Below are 21,948 nucleotides of genomic sequence, written 5' to 3'. Positions count from 1 at the left end.
TAACATGTTACTTTAACCTTAGCAAGATTTTTAAATTGTATAAGAACCATTTTATTTGGTACTTCTGAAATCTACATGCCTAACCTGAATTTTTCCAGAGGGGAATCAGTCGTATTTTCAGTGAATTGAAAACACATGATCCACATGTAATTTTCAATATAATATTAGAAAACTTCAGAATGATTAATTTAAAAATATTTATTTTGTTTACTTGAGCAATTTACAATTGTAGGCAATTTTAAGACAAAAATACCTCCATGTGTTTATTTACCATTTCTGTAAAAATACCTGTAATTACACTTATCAGCTGCATGGGAAATCTACAATGCATATATATGGTTCTTTGTGGTACTAATTCTTCACAGTACCTATCTCTATCAACTCCTAAGTCTTGCTGAAACTACACAGTTGTCTTATCTTGAATTAATACAAATTTACCACCTGTCATATTTGTCTAATTTTAATATTACAGACTTCGTAATTCAGATTTTTTTGAGATCTGTAATGAAAATTGTTTCAACAGATGAATAAAGGAGCACAGCCACCTTAGATTACAATGGCATAAAAGCATATTCATTTAAAATCCGAATTTGAGTCTTTCTGGTTTATTAGTGGTTTCTCTGAATAGCTTTATCATTTATGTTACCTGCTTTCACTGCTGACAAACATCTGTTCTCTCAGTCTAACCAACCTAAACCCCTGTGGGTCCTCAGATTGTACTGAGAGCTCCAGGGTATAGGAAGCTAACTTCTAAAACATGATTATCTGTTAATGTAATTCCAAGAATCAGTTCTTCAGATCATGTTTTGTAAATATTTTTCTACACTTTCAAATACATGCTTAGACCATTTATGTAAAATGAGAGCCATGTCATTTTTATGAACGGAAAGGTTTTCTTTCTAGCAAGGATATAACCGAATGGCCTTTTGACGGTTGTAATTAGGTCACTTCAACCCATTTGTAACAGAGTTGAATTTAACATCACTTTTGTGATTTGAGTTTTATATGTTGAAGTTGAGAGTTTTGATTTTGTGTTAATCAGCTTTGGTTTTCACAGTTATTTCTCTTTCATTTTCCCATAGGTTGTTTGGGCTACAAGTAGCAGAATTGGTTGTGCAATTAATTTGTGTCACAACATGAACATCTGGGGGCAGATTTGGCCAAAAGCAGTCTATCTTGTATGCAATTACTCTCCTAAGTAAGTAGGCTGACACCCAAAAATATCTTGAGGGGGCAAGATACTTTACCATAATACAGGAAATCTGAAAGGAAATCAGTCTGGGTTTTCTGTTTTTTGTGCTCTTACACAGTAGAGCATTTTTCCAAAAGCAGCTTTTGCCTGCACAAATACTCTGATTTTCAGTTTTCTGGCCTGTGTTTTAGCATCCAACATCAGAGATCTTTGTTGTAGTGTGATATTTGTCTGAAAAATAAATGTATCTATCTCCCCAGTGTGACTTTAAGGAATGTGTAACATGAAGCCCATGGTTAAGATCAAATTCTATAGGATATTCCTTTTAGGAAAGCAGAGCCTGAGCTCGTGTAGTTGGGGAGTTTACTCTTAAGGTGCTATGCCAAAGATTTTAACAGCATAAATAAAAAGATTTTAACAGCAGTTTATGGCAGTACTTCAGTTTTTGCTGCATGGACTTTTTAATTACTTCATGTGCATTTTGTATAGAATCATGGAATCAGAGAATCGTTTAGGTTGGAAAGACCCTCCTGATCAACAAGTTCAACTGTAAACCTAGCACTGCCAAGTCCGCCCCTGAACAATGTCCCTTAGTGCCACAGCTACACATCTTTTAAATACCTCCAGGGATGGGAACTCAACCCCTTCCCTGGGCAGACTCTTCCAATGCTTGACAACCCTTTCAGTGAAGAAATTTTTCCTAATATTCAATCTAAACCTCCCCTGGTACAGCTTGATGCCATTTCATCTCATACTGTCACTTATTACTTGGGAATATCAAAACAAAGTTACAGGCTAAGTGTGTGCTGGTTTTCATCATTTGTCCACATACTAAATGCAGTTTAATGTTAATATATTTATTTATTTATTAAGCCATGTTTTGCTAATTTATTCTTTTATGATTTTTTGTGTAAAGGGGTAACTGGTGGGGTCATGCTCCTTATAAACCTGGCCGCCCTTGTTCTGCTTGTCCCCCTAGTTTTGGAGGAGGTTGCAGAGAAAATCTTTGTTACAAAGGTATGTTCTATTTCAACAGTACAACTATAAGTGGGAAGAGAAATGCAACTTTCATTTTGCCTTCTTTCCTCATTATCCCTAGTGGAATAGAATATATTATGCATGTTCCCAAAGACCTGGTAGGGGCCTACTTTTTCTATGATGAATGAGATCATGTAATTATGATTTGTGAGGCTGAGCCTCACCAGAGGGAATGGAGTTTGCTGAACTCCTGATGATTTAAGTGCTGATTGAGGGCTTTTAGTACACAAACACGTAGACTGTCTCTGCTATGTGTATGCCTTTCTGTAATTATAGTGGGATCCTGTGCAGTCATTTGTTTATAGGAAAATGTTATCTCAGGCACGTAGCCATGCACATTACTATAAGAATATCAAGAACAAGCCTAGAAGATATTACTAATTAAAATGTCAGCTGGGATGGTTATTAACTTCTTGCAATTTTCATACTTTAGAGGATTGAAACACAAAATATAATGAAGCTACTTTTTTTTTTTATTTGTTTACCCTGTGTACAAGTAATTAGGCAGGTCTTCTTAGTAAATTTTGAAAGTTCATATGGACCATAAGAGCTGGATGCGTGTGACAAAATACCTTCCTTATGGTTTTGCTCAGTGATGAGTATTTAAAAATTATTTTCATTATGTTTGAATAGAAGGCTTAATTCCCAGATGTATGTTTTTATGAAACCAGCTTCTTTAATTACAAGTTATCTATGAACTTGATAGAACTCTTATGATTGTATAATAGAGATGACATATTTGTTCTATAGTTTTTGTGATGGCATAAAGATACTAAAACAGGAGTGTTAGGAGCATTTTCATACTTCAGTTGTGCTGTGTGTACTAGAAATAAAAAATCTATCTTTTGTTAACATCAGAAACATACTTCAGATGTATGATTAATTTTGAGGTCTTATACTTGAGATGTATGATTAATTTTGAGGTCTTATTATGAAGCAGTGGAAAGTGTTCCTTGCTTTCTTGCTTTTATTCATCCACCTTTTTATGAGGACAAAGCCATGTTACCATAACATGGTAAGGGATTTGCATTCCACAAACACTGGTTTCTTTTTTCCTGAGATTTTTTTATTTTCTCTCCTGTTTTCTGAAACAGATGATTCAGAAAGGCCTTATTCTCCCCAAGAGCCAGAAGAGGAAACCAATGAGATTGAACGGCAGCGATCCAAAGCCCAGGATGCAACAACACAAAGCTGGCCAAGAGCTCATTCACCTCCAGGCTCCACAGGCACTGATGACAGTGAGAAAAATGAAGTAATAAGCACACAGCAAATGTGTAAGGAATTTACCCAATTTGCAAGCGGTCAACAGATTTGAATTACATAGTACCAAATTCATTGCAGTGAAATTGCTTTTTGCTTGTTTTAGCTCAGATTGTTTCATGTGAAGTAAGGCTAAGAGATCAGTGCAAAGGAACAACTTGCAATAGGTATGGTAAATTTTACAGTTGTCATTCTGAGATTATTTTGAAAGGCTCTATTTGTTCATGAGCTGCAGTATTTTCCCTTTTTGTAATCCCAGGATTTTAGACCAAGTTGTATTTTATTTTCTTAGGTATGAATGTCCTGCTGGCTGTTTGGATAGCAAAGCCAAAGTTATTGGAAGTGTACATTATGAAATGGTAAATATTTTAAAATTAGATTCTGCACCAGTAGAATGTTTAATGAAATATCTCTCTGTTGGAATGCTGGTTAAAAACATATTAAAAATGGATTTTGAAGAAATCAATATTTACCAAAAATAAAAGCCTACACCAGATGTTTAAGATCATATCAGATGGTCTAAGTTTGCATCTGCTGTTCTGTGTATATTGTCCAAATATACTTTATACTTCTTATACATGCACAGAAGTAGAATTTTTGTGTCTACATATTTGCATGTAAATATGTGAAGGTGCTGCAGCAATTTATGGGTGCACTCATATAAATTATTTGAGTAAGAAAGATAGGCCTACTTGTGTAAGCTTAATGGTAGCTGAAAATATATAATTTATTCTGTAGAACTAGAAAAACAGTGTAGGAAGTAATAGCTGTTGTGAACAAGTATGCCAGAAATTAGTATAGTTTGTCCCCAAGTAAGGCAAAGTGGTATTTTCTTCGTCTGAAATAATACCTACATAGACAGTATCAAACTTATTAGACTATCTACCAAGGTTTTAATGACATGTTGTAGTTAAACCCTGGGGGATTTTGGTGGGGTTTCTGTTTTTTTTGCGGGGGTGGGGTTTGGTTGGTTGGTTGGTTGGTTGTTTTTTCACAAAGAAATTTTAAAGTAAAATAGTGGCTTTGTCTGACATGGAACTGCTTTTCTTGCTCTGTTTTTCAGCAATCCAGTATTTGCAAAGCTGCCATACATTATGGCATCCTAGATAATGAAGGTGGTTGGGTTGATGTCACTAGGCAAGGAAGGAAAAATTACTTTATCAAGTCTTACAGAAATGGCATTCAGTCAATTGGGTAAGTTTTCTTAAAATGTGTGGAAATTTTTTCACCTGTTCTTTTGTATTACATGCAAAATATTTCACAGTAATAGCATTTTATTCATACTCTTTATCCTAAAGAATATGAAAATGATGTAAAAGGGTATGTGGATATGCAGGTATTGTATCCATTCTGAAACTTCAGCCTAGTGTTTAATGATGGGCAGAAAAGTGATGCAGTCATGATATGAAAGAAGGTGAAATGGTTATCAAAATCACTTGGGCAGTAAGTTAGTATTTGTAGAAATATTCTCAGTATATGAAGGATTAAATTAATTGATTTTTTATGTGATATATTTATTGTAGAAAACAGGGGACTCTTCATTAGGGACTGTAGTGATACGACAAGGCCTAACGGGTTAAAACTTACACAGGGGAAGTTTAGATTGGATACAAGGAGGAAGTTTTTTACTGTGAGGGTGGTGAGGCACTGGAATGGGTTGCTCAGGGAGGTTGTGAAAGCTCCATTGCTGGCAGTGTTCAAGGCCAGGTTGGACAGAGCCTTGGGTGACATGGTGTCCTGTGAGGTGTCCCTGCCCACGGCAGTGGGGTTGGAACTAGATGATCTTAAGGTCCTTTCCAACTCTATTCTGTGATTCTTTATTGTCACTGAAGTGGCTTTGTTTTGTACAAAGCTGGTAATATTTCCACGTTGGACCATGGGCACCGTGCATATGAACAGTATGAGCCAAGTAGATAATACACCTCTTCCAATATGTTTGATAGTTGCATCACAATTCCACAATTTACATATTATGCTCCAGTATTTTGCACAGTTTCTGCTTAGGCCAGTGGTGAAATAATACTGCATACTGTGGAAGCCTCATTTGGAGGTGTACTATATTGTTTAGGTGCTTGCCTTAAGACAGGTGTACAGAAACAGATCCAAATACTTGTTGACATGCTAAAAGGAAAACGAGTGAAAAAGGGTCTAGAAGTGAATACTTGGCTGTTTCCATACGTAATCATCCTGTGATGGGACAACATCATTATTTGTATGTTTAAATCTAAGATATTATTAGGATTTGCAAATTACACTTCACTATATTTTAATATGTTCTGCAGAGCTGTACATTGCTGTCCTTATTTCTGTCTATCGTTAGTATGTATGCAATAATGGTATGTATATAACAGTTAATATAGGGGTAATATTGACCTAAGAGAAAACATAATTTTGCTGATGTATTTGGCTCAGGTGTGAACCCAAGAGTAAGGAGATATGTAATCATTCGAGGCGGTACTCTCACATACAACAAATGCCACATACTAAGATGCTTGTCAAAATTTCTCTTTTCAACAGATTTACCTAAGCCAGGATAGAGAGAAATACACTGACCAGGTAGACTAAATTCAGTGGCCTATAGTTTGGGCTGCCTGGGTAGCACTTAAATCATTGATATCGATCTGTTTCTTTGGGTCATCTGATGATCTGACTGTGGTTTAATTTACTTCCTCTAGAAATGAAGGTACACACAAATCTCTTTTTTTTTTTTAATGCTGTGAGAAAAAAAGAGAAGTAAATCTTCATTATATCAATACTAACATATTAGGAGCCAGCTTTCTAACAAATGTAGGAGTAGTTAAACTGTAGAAAATCATCAAGCTAGAAGGAATTGATTTCCTGTCACTTGAAATCTCTGTATTTCTATGACATATGAAGCAAAACTGTATTGAGTGTTTGGTCTACAGAGTATATTTAGCACCTATCCTCTGAGAGCTAGAACTCGGAACAAGGTATTAACAATTGGGTTTGTTTGCTATGGGCATGGATAATCTTGTCATTGCTGAACATTACTGTTTTTGTTTTGTGATTCGGATGTTGTAAAAAAAAAAATAAAAATAGATGACATACACAAAATACTGTTCAAGGACCGAATCTGTACCTTCCTATCTATAAACATATTTCAGGAAACTCATGCTGCTATGTGTGCACAAGGATGACATAATTCTTCATTAGTGTCCTATAGTATTTAGCGTATCACCTTTTAGAGTGAATTTACAACATTTTATGATCAGGCATCAGTTTCATAAGTCAATCTGTAAGCCAAAGGTTTGGGATAAATAAGGATGATTTACCAAAGTTTCAGCCTTCAAAAGGCCCATCAGTAAGGCCGGGGATGCCTTGCATCTAGCAGGCTCTCACTAGTGTCTCTAGATGGAGCCATGCATAAACTACATATCAATTCAATGAGTAATGCATATTGCACAACAGAAAGACAGAAAATGTAATACCAGTGCAACATAAAACAGATCTCCTAATCTTCAGCTGCTTTGATTTAAGATCCAGATTGCTAATACAGATTTTTGTTCAACTGTTGCATTTTCATAGTACAGGATACCATTTTTAATAGTATTTCAACAAGCTAATCAAAGATAGAATCACTGTTTGACAATGCAAGGGCAACAGAAATTTGAGCTAACTCAGTGAAAGCAAATTGGAAGCCACTAAATGAGCAAATGTGAAATTGGTGGACCATGCAACTAAATAAACCAATGCAAGCAAACAGTTTCTGAAAGCAAATCACCATGCTGTGGAGCACATGTCTAGAATTTGCTGCAAAGGTGGATAGGGAATAATTTCCTTGGGGTTTTGTGGTTTGTTTTGGGGGGGGGGGGGGGGGGGGGGGTTGGTGTTTTGTTTTTTTTTGTTTTTTTTTATTGGTTGATTTGGTTTGCTTGGGTTTTTTTTAATAATCAGTGACTTTGTGAGTACCAAAAGCGCCACCAGCTTCCTTGTTACATATGAAAAATACTAGAATCAGAGGCATATCCAATGGCTAAAAGGGGAGCAAAAGAGGAAGAAAACATAAGAGGAGGTGTGAAATGGAAGTGTTCATAAATTCTCACAACAGAAACAGTATACAGGAAACAGATACATCCAGGTACCACGTAATTACTGAGAAAAACAGACTTTTGTATGTTATCATAGAATCATGGAATGGTTTGGGTTGGAAAGGACCTTAATGATCATTTAGTTCCAGCTCCCCTGCCATGGGCAGAGACACCTTCCACTAGACCAGGTTGCTCAAAGCCCTGTCCAGCCTGGCCTTGAATGCCGCCAGGGATGGGGCAGCCACAGCTTCTCTGGGCAACCTGTGCCAGGGCCTCACCACCATCACAGTAAAGAATTTCTTCCTTAATTCAAATATAAAACCACCGTCATTCAGTTTAAAGTCATTACTCCTTGTTCTATCACCGCATGCCCTTGTGAAAAATCCCTCTTGTAGGCCCTCTGTAGATACTGTTATACTGGGGTTTTCATGATACTGGTGAAAATTTACCATAGTGACAGGATCCAAAAGTAAAATTTCATTATTTTTTTCCAAGAAGACTGCTATGAGAAACTGTGTTAAGTGTTGGAGCTGTTGGTAAGAATGTACCTTTAGGGAGAAGTGAGTGATCTCTTCTGATAGATGGATGCTTCTGACCAATCACAGATTTTGGTTGCTACATTTTGAAGGACAAATAGATTGCATAATTTGTTCCTTGCACACTTAATCTCTTAGCAGATTCAATTACTGAAAGACTTTAACATGCATTCCTGGTTTTCAGATTCACTGGGAGTACAAAGTAAATGTGTCATTGCAATAAATAGATTCACAACGGGTGAGAGGGACTGCAGTGAGTAAAACTTATTTGGAACAGTGTCTTGAGTTGATTTTTAGATTCTCTAATCAAAATTCTTCTATTTAAAGAAATCAATGAGATATGTTATTTATTGACTATTTCTATTTTTTCTTCTTCAGAAAGTATCAGTCTGCTAACTCCTTCACTGTCTCTAAAGTAACAGGTTAGCATTTATTTGTTATAAACTCAGTACTACTTTGAGTTATGTTTTTTCTAAATAGCACACATTTATTTGTTTCTGTTTTACTTTCTTCAGTTCAAGCTATCACCTGTGAAACAACAGTGGAACAACTATGCCCATTTCAAAAACCAGCCTCACACTGTCCAAGGTGAAATTCTTTGATTTTTATTAATATAAAGTGCTGACATATTTTCTATCAGTTTCTTATTATCTATAGTTTTCATTGATAAAGGTGGGAACAGTAGCTGTTAAAGTGAAGCCAAAAATGGTTTACTGATATTTTGTTCTTTGGTCTAAATAGAAGGCCAGGTAGGTACAGGTGATCTACAGGCTTTTGTATTTGGAGAATCTCTTTTACCCATAAATATCCCTTGGCAAATCTTAGTGAAATCATCGTTGGTAAGACTACAGACTGCACAGAAAAATTCCTTTTTGTATTTCATTGTCCACTATTATATCTGTGCATATTAGGCAAAATACCCTTTGTTTCAGTTTGCTTGTCTGTAAAACCAATAAAATAAAAAGATATGGTACAGGTATTTACCATAGAAGTTATCCATTTGTTTGGGAGTTCTGAAGCATAGAGCAGAAAATGTGAAGTATATATATTTAAGGTAAGGTGTGGTCTGCAAGTCAGTTAACCTCTTTAAATAGATGTGCCATTTCTTTAAAGCCTGCATTTTAACTCTTTGAAAGAAGCCTGTGCCATAATATCTGGAGGAAGGAAATCGGTAACAGTTCATAAAACCATAGATGAGTCAAAGGTAAATACACTATAGCATGATTTGCCGCAAGCTAAGCTGGAGATATCCACAGGATTACTTTCATAGCAATTCTACAGCCAATACAGGAAGCAAGTACAAAGCCAGAACTGCTAGGAAAACATCCTTCATGTAGCACTTGAGTCCATGGACTTGTTTGGTGCTTGGCTATGACTCCTAGCTTTTTTGCTGGAAGATATGGAGAAGTAAGCTAAGGAGTGAAATGCAGGAATGGATGGGTACAATCTCATGCTTAGATCTTTTTTTCTTCATTAAAAACTAAAACTAGCTTAATTAAGGGAAATATAAAGTCTGCCTTTAAGAAAATCTGAAAATAAAAATAAGGTTAAAAATTACTAATTCTGATGCATCAGCTGAAGGAATTTGATAGCAACAGTAGTTCATTCAAGATTCTGTGAATGCCCTTAAGTTAATTCTGAAAACATAGTCTCGGGTGTTTCAAGCAGTAATCAGCTATGGCATTAATTGCACAACCTCATTTTTCCCTCTCATGCCTTAATCATAAATCAGCAGGCCTTCAAAAAGCCTCTGACATCTTGTTTCCTCAGACAAAAATCTTTTTCCTAGCTGCATTAGCCTGTTTGAGTTACCCATCTGGTTAAGACTGTAGCATGCCCAAGTGGGGTGACATATTGATTGGAGTGTGGGCATTAGACGTTAGGGCATGACCCATTTTTCAAATGAAACAGCTCAGAGTAGACCTAGAGCTGACTTGTTCCTTGGAGCAGTATTGGAATTACCAAATAAGATGTTGGATGCCTTCTATACTACTGTTATCCTTTCACATGGTTTTACTGTGCATCTTGGAGCTGTATCAGGCATGCATCACAGTTTTCTCAAAGGTTAACAATATGCAGTTGACTAAAGACAGGGTTTTTTTTTTTCAATAGTTTTCTCATATCCTAGAATCAGCCAGGAATCTCATTACTTTCCAGAGTTTTTCAGTTTAGCCACAGATACCAAGTGCTGACCCTCATTTTTAGTTCCTAAATTGTCTTTCATCACCACATCAGCATCATAGCGGGTCCTCATTCAGATCTGCCTCTCCTGAGAAGGTATGCACATGTACAATTTATATAGGATGCTGTAGAAACAATAATATAAAAGGGAAGAGCCTTTCTTCTCACTGGCTTTTCTGCTGGCCTCACATATGTTGAACATGAACAGGAACTGCTTATCAAAAGGGAAGAAAACCAGACATGTCTGAAAACAGAAATATGTTTTCAAGCAGTTCATTACAAACTACAACTTACATCAGCAATGCTTTCACCTGTATTGTCAAAACCTTGAAAGCTAACAGCCTTTTAGTATTGCCATAGACCCATATAGGTAGAGCCACAGAATCAGCTAGATTGAAAAAGACTTCTAAGATACCCCCAGGAAAGGGGTATGCATCAACTAGGTTTATACTCAATAATGCTGATGTTAAATATGATGCAGTAGTATTCTGATATCATTCTTTCTCACTGTGTGTGGTTTATTTTTGATATTCCAGGGTGTATTGTCCTCGCAACTGTATGCAGGCAAATCCACATTATGCTCGTGTAATTGGAACACGAATTTATTCTGATGTAAGTATACTGAGTTACACTGTAGTATGTAATAAAATATAAAACCCTATGAAAAGCTATAATGTAAAGATAATAAGGTTTAATATAGATACTTGGTTCTCCTCTATATCCACATTTTTTACACAGTCTTTTCAAAAATTCTTTTTCAAAGGCTCTCTTTTAACTTAGTACTGAGCTGCTGAAGATGCAGGAAGTTACTTGAAAACTCAGTGTAGACTTCAGTAGTCTCCGGACCTATATTTTGAACTTGTTCAGTATAGGCAGTGTATACTCATTTAAACTTTTGCTCTTTAGACCCTAATGCAACCATAACTTCTGTCAGATTAAAGTAACAAAAAAAAAAATATATCTGAGAATAAATGTCTACATCTCGTTATTTTGGATATTTCTTAACTGTGCAGATAGCTAAATACTTGCAGTAGGATTTTGATATATTTGTGGTAGTATCTCACACTGTCATATTATTTTAGCAGACTAATACTGGGTTTTTCGGTTTTTGGTTTGGTGTTTTTTGTCAGTCTACTAGTCAACTTTCTTCTCCTTTCCTTTCTGTGTTTAGTTCTGAAGTGGGTAGAAAGAATGAAGGGAGAGTTCTTTTTTATGCCTCTCCTATGTCATCTCTCTATGGAGAAGCCAGGATGCAGTGGGAGAGAGCACAGTTTACTTTTTTGTTAGTACATTGTATGTTTTAACTGTCTTTTAACTGTCATAGTGACCAGCAGGGTCAGACAATTATTTTCTCTACTTTCCATCACTTTAAAATGTATAAAAATAATCTGCAAATATTTATTCACCATTATTTTGAAATTAACTGATGTCTGTTGGATTACCTGGGTAGCTTGTCCTGAAAACATTCTTGTCCATAAATATTGTTAAATGTTTCAGAAGTACTTCCAGTTCAGGAATATAATTGATTTGTGCATGTGGAACTTGGTCCTTAATGTGAATAAGAGAGGCAATGAAAACAGATTCAAATGAAAGCCCATTTTTGTGGAAGACTGTTTTCTTTCAGTTCTGTGGTTGCAATCAAAGGCTACAGCCAAAGTTTCCTAGTGAGTTAGAAAAGATTTTGTTGTAGGGGAAAGATGACTCATTTCTGTTTAACTTACAGAAGAGAACAGATACAGAATACATACAGAATGTATATTTGCCCTGGTTTGAGAAGTCTCATATGACTTTCGTTATATTATGCTTTAAAATAATTATAGATGTACTATCTCATTATTCATCTCCATTGTATAGAAATGTGTGCAGCCATACTGCTTTTAGGAAAAAATGGACATAAATACAGGTAAAAAAACAGGGATGGGACTCAGGTTACCGACTTCAGATGCTGTCAAGGGTAGGTTGCTACATTGGTGGTGCCTCAATTATACTGACAGTAGCTTGCAGTACATATAGGATAGTGGTAAAGGAGATAAAGGCAGCTGCAGCTCAGGATTCAGATTTGACTTTTCAGAGTGTCTGCTTCAGTATGAAGTGAATTGCCTAACAGAGATGTCTATTCCTCTACATTTCCTACAGAAGGGTTCTAGGGCATCTAGCTCAGATGTAGACAGATGTGTCCTACCTGTATCTGTACAGTAGTTTCCATTGATGGTATCAGCATTATGCAATTTTCTGCAATGTTTCTTTGTAGCTAACATTTAAATTATTTTAAAACTAAGAGACCTCTAATTGAAATTTTCGCTATATGGCTGGGTATTTTGTGCATTGTTATATGTTAGTTACTGAACTAGTTTCAGGTAAAGTACTTACAGAGAATATTTGTTCAATATGTGTCCTCTTCTTCATTTTTTCCTGTATTCAAAGTCAGTTTTGTTCATACATACAGAGAATTCATTTACCCGCGTCATAGAAAATGGGTTTGAAATTGCAGTCCGTGATCTACTGGATTGAGTCCACAAAACAGATGGGATTTTTTTTGTGACATTCCTACAAATTCTTTTGTTTCAAAAATGCATATGTATATTAAATGTATGTATGTATGCATGTATGCATATATGTACATGACCATTTCTTTTTACTAGCTTTTACTAGCTTAGGCTACTTGCATTCAATATATGAAGATTTTGCAGAGATACTGAGGAAAAAGCAAATAACATTAATAGATGTCACTAGTGCAAAAAGATAAATTTACAAACCCATTTTTGTAGCACTCATTCATAAGAATCCAGTTTAACCTTTCCTTTTCTGGCTTTGATCTGATCAGGCATTCATTCTTAAACTGATTTCAGATTTTGCAGTGACTTCTTTTCCTCCCTGTTCCTGAGAAGGGTTTTCCTCTGATTTATCAGTAGTGATCTTTCTTTTCCCCAGTGATGCCTCTTTTTCGTATCTCCAGTGTGAGCTGAAAATGAAGTTGCTACTATATTATATTACTAGTAATTAATAGTGTTCTCCTAGTTCTTCACTAGTAGTTAATTGCTTATAAACTTCACCTTTTGTTTCTTTAGACTATAATCCTGTATTGTAGAGGCCATTTTCCCCTTGTATATTTGAAATTGCACATGATCAATATTATCTTTAGTAACTCCCATAGTATGAGTACATAAAGAATGCTATAATCCTAAAAATAAGGCAACTACTGGTACACAGGGAGTCTTGCAGCCTTGGGAGGAGGAGGGAAAGTACAGAGGAACGTAAATGGCATCCCTTCTGGCATGTTCAAACCTGCAGCCAGCAGTGTGAAAAGAAAAACCAAGGTGTCTTTGTAAAAGGTTCTTTGTATAAACAATTTCAAATCTTTACTCCTAGAACTATTGTAACATTAAAAGACAAACTGTTTAACAGTGGAACTGGCAAGTTCTGTGCTTGGAATGAGAGTAGAAAAAACGTTGCTATTTTAAATTCCTGATTTTATATAGCATCACGAAATGCATATATAGCATCAAATAAATGCAATTATTGTTTGAATAGTGGTCTGTGTGAACAGCTATTGATATTTATATTGACTACATTTTTAAGGTTAGTCGTGGAGCCATCTATTGCAGTGAAGACTTTTTTCCACAAAACAACTTGGCTTGAATTGCAGATTCTCTATAACTGTAACTACACTTTGCTGTGCTGTGTCTTGAAGATTGGGACCTGCATTCTGGAGTACCTAAGAAGTTTCATTCTTCTGGCATCTTTTAAAATGCTCAAAGAGTAGTAGAGGACTGCAAGTTTAAATCAATTATTTAAATTAACATTATAAAGCTTGTCACTGAGCAATCCTTTGTTGGATATTATTTATGCTGCATAGGATCATGAGAGGAATTAGTGGCCAGAGAATGTAGGTTTCACTGAGGTGAAACTGCTGTTAACTTCACAGGGAATTTTCATAGAATCATAGAACATCACATTGGAAGGGGACCTCAAGGATCGTCTCTTCCAACCTTTCTTGGCAAAAGCACAGTGGCCCAGCACCTGGCACAGCTGAATCTTGCAAGTGTCTAATGTTGGTGAATCTGGCACTTCCCTTGGGAAATTATTCTAATGGCTGATTTTTCTTAATGTGAAAAATGTTCCTTTTGTGTCCAGTTGGAATCTCCCCAGCAGTAATTTGTGACCATTACTCCTCATCTTTTCCATTTGAGACCTTTTAAAAAGGGACTCTCCATCCTTGATGTGCCCTTTAAATGCCATTTAAGTATTGGAACATGGTGATAAGGTCTCCCCTGTGTCTTCTTTTCCCCAGGCTGAACAAACGCAGTTCTCTCAACCTTTCCTCATATAGCAGCCTTGCCAGTCCTTTGGTCATCTTTGTGGGCATTCTCTGGACCCTCTCCAGCCTGTCCACAGCTTTTTGTATAGCGGGAACTAAACTAAACACAGTATTCCAGCTATGGCCTGACAAGAGCCAAGTACAGTGGGATAACCTTGTACTAGAATTTGATTACACAAGGTGATACACTTGTTGATGTAACCCAGCATCCTGTTGGATTTCTTTGCTGCAGCGGCACACTGTTTACTCAAATTGAGCTTGCTGTCCCATGGGATCCTCTTTCCACAGAGCTGCTCCCCAGCCTCATAGATCACAGCCTGTGCTGCATTCCTGGATTGTGTTTTCCCAAGTGCAAGACCTTACACTTGTTGAAATTCATAAGGTTCTGGTTAGTCCACTCTTCCTGCCTATCCAGGTCATCCTGCAGGGTGGCTCTCCTTTCCAGGGTATCCACTTTCCACTCAGTTTGATACCATTGGCAAACTCCATTAGGGTACATTTCATCACATCATCCAGATCACTTATACTAAATAGTGCTGGGCCCAATACTGATCCCTAGGGCACCGCACTAGTAGCAACTTCCCAGTTACAAAGGAGCTATTCAGCACTACCCTCCGAGTATGACTTATCAGCCAGTTCATCACCTACTGCACAGACCACTTGTCTAGACTATGATGCATCAGTTTCTCTAGGAGTAGGCTTTGGGAAACTGTTGAGAGCCTTGAAGAAATCCAGGTAGACAACGTCCACCGCTTGCCCAGCATCAGCTGAGCAGGTTCTTTGTCACAGAAGGTGGTCAGGTTTGCTGACCCTTGGTGAATCTCTACTGGCTTTTCCCAGTCATGACCTTCCTTTGACTTGTGATAGCCCCCAGGAGGATTCGTTCCATATATTTCTCAGGAACTGAAGTAAGACTGATGTGCCTGTAATTTCCTGGATCCTCCTTTAAGCTCTTCTTGTGGATGGGGTGACATGAGCCTTCTTTCAGTCTTCTGGGATGTCCCCCAATCTCTAGAATTTCCCAAAGATAAGGAAAGCGGCTTTGCAATGACAGTAGCCAGCTCTCTTAACACCCTTGGATGGATGTTGTCAAGGCCTGTCAATTTGTAGGGGTCAAGCTCCTGTAATAGTTCACACACCAACTCCTCCTCCTTCACTGGTGCTGCATCTGTGTTTGCAACCTGGATTTTTGTTTTCAAGTCTGGTGCACAAAAGTGCTATGTAATCTTGCCTGCATAAAGTTTATGGAATTAAGCCCTGATTTAAAAAATCTTTTGAAGCAGTTGGAGTCTTCGCCTCCTAACTATTTCCTCACGCAGTCTTGAGGAGCTAAAGCCGTTAGTTGGTCATTAATCAACTGGTTTAGCTAAGGAATGATTTTAGGCCTCTATCTTCTGTTTGATGCTCACATTATATTTTTAATCTAATATGCTTTTAGTACTTTTCTCTGCCTGGGTAAGATATGCCTGGGTCTATGCCTGGCTTTGAATATGGACCATTTCACTGCTGGTAAAGGTTTTGTACTTAAAGAAGGAATTATTTCAGTCAATCCCTCACCTTTGGGGTAGGACATCCTCCTAGAAACACATAACTGCATGTGCCTTTGCTATTCTGCAGTTCCCCTGTTCAGCTTTGGCTGGGGATTAAACTGAATCTCCTGTTCTATAACAATTGACTAAGGTTTGGAGTTCACTACATCTCTGCTGTTGAAGTGAAGGCTGATAGAGCCTTTCATTTGAAAGGCTCAAGAATTCAGACATGTCCCTGATCTTTGAACTGAAATAGTCTGAAATAAATGATTTTTGAGGTCATGCTGTGGGAGATCTTTGAAGAGACAATGTCTGTATTCCTATAAAGTGGCCTATTTCCTATGAAATGAGTCTAAATACTGTAAGATGAATAAAACCAATCATGCAATAAATATAATTATTCTACGTTTCCTAGAATTTGGTTTAAATGCCTTTACTTGTTTCTTCTAAACAATTTTAAAATAAAAGGATGAATAAAAACTAATCTTCTCCTCATTCTTTCTTAGATATCCAGTATCTGCCGGGCAGCGGTACATGCTGGTGTAGTCCGCAACCAGGGTGGTTATGTTGATGTTATGCCAGTCGACAAAAGAAAGGTGTACATCGCTTCCTTTCAAAACGGGATATATTCAGAAAGGTACAGCGCCCAGTTTCAAAGATTACACTTTAATCTTCACCTCAGTAAGATTTACAGTCTTGCTTTGTGTCTGTTTGTACCTGGGCAGTGCTAGAAAACTTGTAGCTGGGGCAGTGCTAAAAAACAAATAAATAGGCCAACATGGGAGATTTACAGAGCTTGTGTAACAGCTGTGGTGACTTTGGAGAAGCTGTGGTAATAGAGCTGCCTGCCTCCTCTAAGCTCATAAATCATTACCCTAGGAAGCTGCTTATGAAATAAAATAACTCTCTTGTTTACTTTACTGGTTCTGTTGCAGCTAACATATTTGATAAGAAAATTGCCTTTGCTTTCTTTGGGATGTTTTTTAAATTAACATTGGTGATTTATTCTGTCCAAGTTAGAGGATCTGCAAGAGATAGTTACTAATAGCTAATGCAGGTTCATGATGAAATTCATTACTGATTTACATGGTATTGAATTAGTGGGCCTGAATCATAAATAAATATTAAAAACCATTATAATTCACTACGACATTCACTATCATGAAAACTTTTTTTTTTTAATGGTTTGACTATTTTTAACTGTTTTTCTGAAAGACATGGAGATGCTGCTGTGTATTTCATTCTCTGATGATAATGAATGGTGCATGCTGCAGGCTAAATTTAATCCCTGAAAGAGTTCTTCGGGTTGTAAAGGAAGAAAGAGAAATTACATTAAAAATAAATCCCTCTTGCACCAGTCTTTTAGTCCTGTGAAACTGGGAGTGATTGTTGCTTCTAAAACTGTAGGCTTTCCAAGAAACTTGAGTGGGAAGAAACCTCAAAAAGTTTCTGTAAAGAACTTGAAAGTAGGGAAAGAGTATTTTTTTATTTTTAATGGGAGGTGGGAGAATGTGTTGCCTCTTTCCCTCAAAACTTTCAACAAGCCTGGAAACTTCTGAAATATATATTTCCTTTGCTTAGTGAATGACTTAATTTACATATTCTTTGACCCTTCCCAGTGACCCTCCAGTAACCTCAGAAAGAGAGCTTCCTTAGTGACACTTTTGTTCTCCATATTAATCTCCTCATTGAGTAGAGATGTAGGCAGGAAAAGAGATGCAAATTTAATCCTTAATTGTACTTTAGTATTTCGGTAAAGTTAGGAACATCAGCAATTTAGGAAATAGTCCCATGCAAGTTTCAGATGATGGGTTGATCTAATGCCCTTGCGGTCAACCTGTTTCATTGTGCCCTTCCTTACTTTCACCTCCATTTCCCTTTTGTTCCCAGGTATGCCTCAGACAGTTTGCAAAAGAGAAAACAATGGCACCATTAAATGTGATATATTAGTTCAGTATGTAAGACAAAAAAATATTTATTCTAACGAAATTTCATTGTAGTTGAGTACTTTAGTTTCATTCCTTTTGAAATCAGATATTCATTCAGAAGAAATTTCCTTGTTTTTGTAAAATATCAATTCTTTATAGAAATCTATTCATCATATAAGCAACTAACAAGTGATTTTTTTAGGTCTGTAAGTTCTCTCTGAATATAATTATTAGAATAGTGAGTATAAAGATGGATGATTTCTCTTCTTCCTAAAAATTTTTTTGTAGTAGTTTGCTTTAAAGAGCATTATTCTTTAAATGAGAATCTCTCATCATAAAGGATCGCTTGAATTCTTTTATGCTGTTACTTGTTTATAATAAACTGCTTGGGAAAAAAAATTATTTGTATTTGTAATATTTTAAAAAAAAATTCTTAGCTGAGGTTATGAGTAGTCACGAGAAGAGTTGCAGGATTCTAGAATTGTCTTTGACAATTAAAAAGAAATGTCATTGGAGTGTTGCAGTCTTAAAAATAACATCAGGCATGTTTTTATGTTTCAGTTTACAGAATCCTCCAGGAAGCAAGGCATTCAGAGTATTTGCTGTTGTTTGAGTCTGGCAAGTAAACTGTGAAACAGGCAAGTGAAAACGGAGCACTTAGAAGAGAAGAATGAAGGCCATTTCTTATCATTCCTAAAATTTGTATAAAGCTGTAACATTATTGTACAGAAGTTGTATACTGCTTTCCACCAAAAAGTTTAAATTACATATATATATCTTAATGAAAAAAATCTGTAAAAGTAAACATGGGAGAAGAATTCATTTGAAAATCTATAATGATATATAACAATATTTTGAATCCTGTGTTAAAAATTGCTATATTTTCTTAGCAGTTACTCCTATACAGTTAATTCGTAACTCACAAATGTCCTTTGTTTTCTTCATCTGAATATATTTTCTATGGTGCTTTATATATGCCACTAACAATAACCTTAAAGCTATACCATAGGGAGGTCTGAATTTTTATTTCCAATGTACATAAACGAAGCCATCCAAATAATTCTATAAATAAATCATGCCTCAAAGTAAAATAAATATATATATAACTTTTTGATAATTTACAATATCATTAGCCACACAAGCACAAATGAGGAGATGGACTGTTTTCAGTTTCACACTAATCATAACAAGTACAAACACCTATTTTGAAATAAAATGGAAAATATAAAATATAGGGAAGTCCTGGGTCATATTAGCATGTTTCGCACAAAAATATTTTTATTAGACTGGGTCATTCATGTTTATTATTTCTTAAAATATGTTAGTAAATGTCTATTTGATGCTGCTAAGCTCTGAGTTTGAATAACCGATTCATTATAGCCCAGTCCTTCACATATCTGTCTTGGAATGGGAAAGTGAGAGATAGATATGCATAACCTTGAAAGATCTGAGGAAATTTTCATCCTGAGTAACCTGAAATTAAGGAATAAGCCATGCGTTCTGCAATGCAGTTCTGCACATATACATGATTTATTTTTGCCATGTGATTCCTTTAATTTACCTAAATTGGTTTTCAGCAAAAACGTAGAATTGTACACATAAAAATTGCACACTTGAAACCTTAAGCTGTGCGTGGTATCCATATACTGTACATTAATATGAGGGTAAATGTTCAAAAAACAAAGGCTAGTCTTGCTCCTTATGACCTGGCACATACTCCTGCAGGCCAGGAAGTATAGTGGTATGGAGCCCAGTGACTATTATGTCATTTGCTTCATCATTTAAAAAAATTCATTTATGGTGAACAGCCCTGTGCATTAATTTTACCATATTATGGTATATGAAGAACATGTAGTGATGATACTATGTTTCTTTCTATGAAAAGTGTATTGGTGCTTTAAAACTGAAAAGCTGTTAAACTTTATTTTTGGTATATTTTGTTTCTGTTGTTGAATTTATTTCCTTCAAACTTGTAAACTTATTCATATTCTTCGTATTTCAGAATACTATATTCTGCCTTCTGTTTTGCTACATGTACTACCTCATGTAGTTAGGCAAGCTTTGTCAGGTTTTTGAATCTGTTTTGAATAAAATTAATTTACATAGTAAGAGTACCTTTGACAGCATTTATTTTTTAATTATTTGTCCTGCCTCAATAAGACAAAAGTAACAGGCATCCAAAATCTGCTTTTTCTGACCTAAACATTGCAAGTGTAGGACCAACCCGTAGACATAATCTGAGGTTCTAAAAGCTGTAAAGGCAATTTAGACACATAACTTCCATTAATTACATTGGGGTTTTCATGGATAAATCTTCCGCTCATTTTTTTTCAAGTGCTGGCAAAGTTCTTTAGGAGCAGATTGCTATCTCATTTTAATGGGATATTTAATGCTGTGTCATAAGTGATTATGAAAAAATTCACCACCTTTTATTCTGTCCAGCTCTTTCCTGTTGTGGTGTGCAAACATTCCTAGCTACATTTGTTGGTAACAAGCAGATTTTTATATTACACATGCTTTTTTTGCTTCATAAGACTCATGGTCAGCTTGAGGGTTCCATGTGGGAAATCTGTTTAATTGATGAGGGAGAAAAGGAGTCTTTGATGTATAACCCGTTTTTTTGCAGGTGGTGGCAGAGGGCCATTGAAAGAAGCTTTATATAGGTTTTGCAATACTGGCATTAACTGTCCTGCAGAATTGAAACCAAAGCGCAAGCAGACCTTGACTGTGGTAGGAATCTCAGTCAAAGGCTTGAGGTAGACTTGTACCTCCTTTCCTTGAAAGCTCCAAGGCCGTAACAGAGAAAAGCCTTGCAGTACCTAGAGCTGGGACTGTCAGAACATAAAATGGAGTAAAGGCTGAGATTAAGGCCATGCAGAACTGCTAAGGGAGACATTTGGAAAAAAACCAGTATAATTGCAGCAGTAGTGTTCCTTTCCACACAGGCAAGGCACTTTCTTGCACCCTGGCCTTGCCACCCAGCAGCTCTCCATGTCCCCTGCCTGGCCCGTGGTCCCAGCAGTTGCCTCAGTAGCCCATGGGAAGCCTGTAAGGTGCTGCAGAGCCTGGCTCTGGTGACCAGGCCGGTAGGGTGAATGCCTTTCTTTGGGAAGGGCAGAGCCTGGGCTGTTGGAAAGACCAAGACAGTCACACCTTCCGTCATAACCACAGCTTCCTCACTTTTGCTAGGTGGGTGAGTGGAGTCCCATGCAGAAAGAGTTGCTGCACCAAATTTTTCCCTTTTTCCCACATTTGTTCCTGATACCTTTTTGTTCTGTATATCTCTGATTCTTGTCCTCTCTCATCTGTAAAGTCCAAACTACGTTTGCTGGGACTTCCTGTGCAAGGGGGCAGGGGTGGATCCTTGGTGCTTTAACAAACAAGTTAGTGTTTTTTGGGAGAAGTGGGGGCTAGCATCAGTGCGTGTGGATGGTTGGTGTGAGGAGCTCTATTAAGCAACACAGTGACGTGAATAATGAGAGGCAAGCAATTCTTTCTCTCCACATCTGTTCTATAAATTTTGGACTCCTGTTGCCTTTCCACACGTAATGATTCTATTCTGTTATAATAAATATATTCCAGCCAGCATCAGCTTTATGAGAAATTCTCTCATGTATTTACTGTAAGTAATGAGTCAGTGAGTAGACATTTCTAAGCAGTTGTAGACTGGGACCTACACACTGGTATTTTTGTCCGCACCAGAAGCAACTGTATGCCAGATGGTCAAAACTAATTCACACAAAGACCAGATGAGTAACTTGCACTCACTTGCAGTATCAGAAAACTTGTTGAAGCCTAATGAAAAAAATTTAGCTGAAAGTAACTTTAAAATGCTGAAGAATCACTAACTGAGCAGTTACAAAATTATGTTCTCGACTTGAAATTAAAAAAAAAAAGGATAATGAGAAAGTAAAGCT

General features: G+C 36.6%; 1 protein-coding gene across 4 annotated transcripts in view; it reads left to right on the top strand.

Annotated features, from left to right (window-relative positions):
- CRISPLD1 (cysteine rich secretory protein LCCL domain containing 1) overlaps positions 1-20,140 on the top strand; it is a 39,131-nt gene extending 18,991 nt beyond the window's left edge. For 2 of the 4 annotated variants that reach the window (XM_062633163.1, XM_062633165.1), the window contains 11 exons: positions 1,083-1,198; positions 2,109-2,209; positions 3,325-3,504; positions 3,597-3,657; positions 3,783-3,849; positions 4,554-4,684; positions 8,454-8,497; positions 8,591-8,663; positions 10,793-10,868; positions 16,610-16,740; positions 18,593-20,140. In XM_062633163.1, coding sequence (XP_062489147.1) covers positions 1,083-1,198; positions 2,109-2,209; positions 3,325-3,504; positions 3,597-3,657; positions 3,783-3,849; positions 4,554-4,684; positions 8,454-8,497; positions 8,591-8,663; positions 10,793-10,868; positions 16,610-16,740; positions 18,593-18,644 — 1,032 coding nt within the window. In that variant the 3' untranslated portion in view covers positions 18,645-20,140. Of the gene's footprint in view, positions 1-1,082; positions 1,199-2,108; positions 2,210-3,324; positions 3,505-3,596; positions 3,658-3,782; positions 3,850-4,553; positions 4,685-8,453; positions 8,498-8,590; positions 8,664-10,792; positions 10,869-12,110; positions 12,498-16,609; positions 16,835-18,592 lie in introns of those variants that run through there. The other 2 variants (XM_062633162.1, XM_062633164.1) reach the window with 2 other exon arrangements.
- The last annotated feature ends 1,808 nt before the right edge of the window (positions 20,141-21,948 follow it).

The sequence above is a fragment of the Pezoporus occidentalis genome, unplaced genomic scaffold (assembly GCF_034315485.1).
Source record: "Pezoporus occidentalis ecotype Australia unplaced genomic scaffold, CSIRO_AGI_Poc_V1 ctg4, whole genome shotgun sequence".
NCBI classification, from domain to species: domain Eukaryota; kingdom Metazoa; phylum Chordata; class Aves; order Psittaciformes; family Psittacidae; genus Pezoporus; species Pezoporus occidentalis.
Note: the sequence above shows the minus strand (reverse complement) of the source record. Positions and strands in the feature narration are given on the sequence as shown.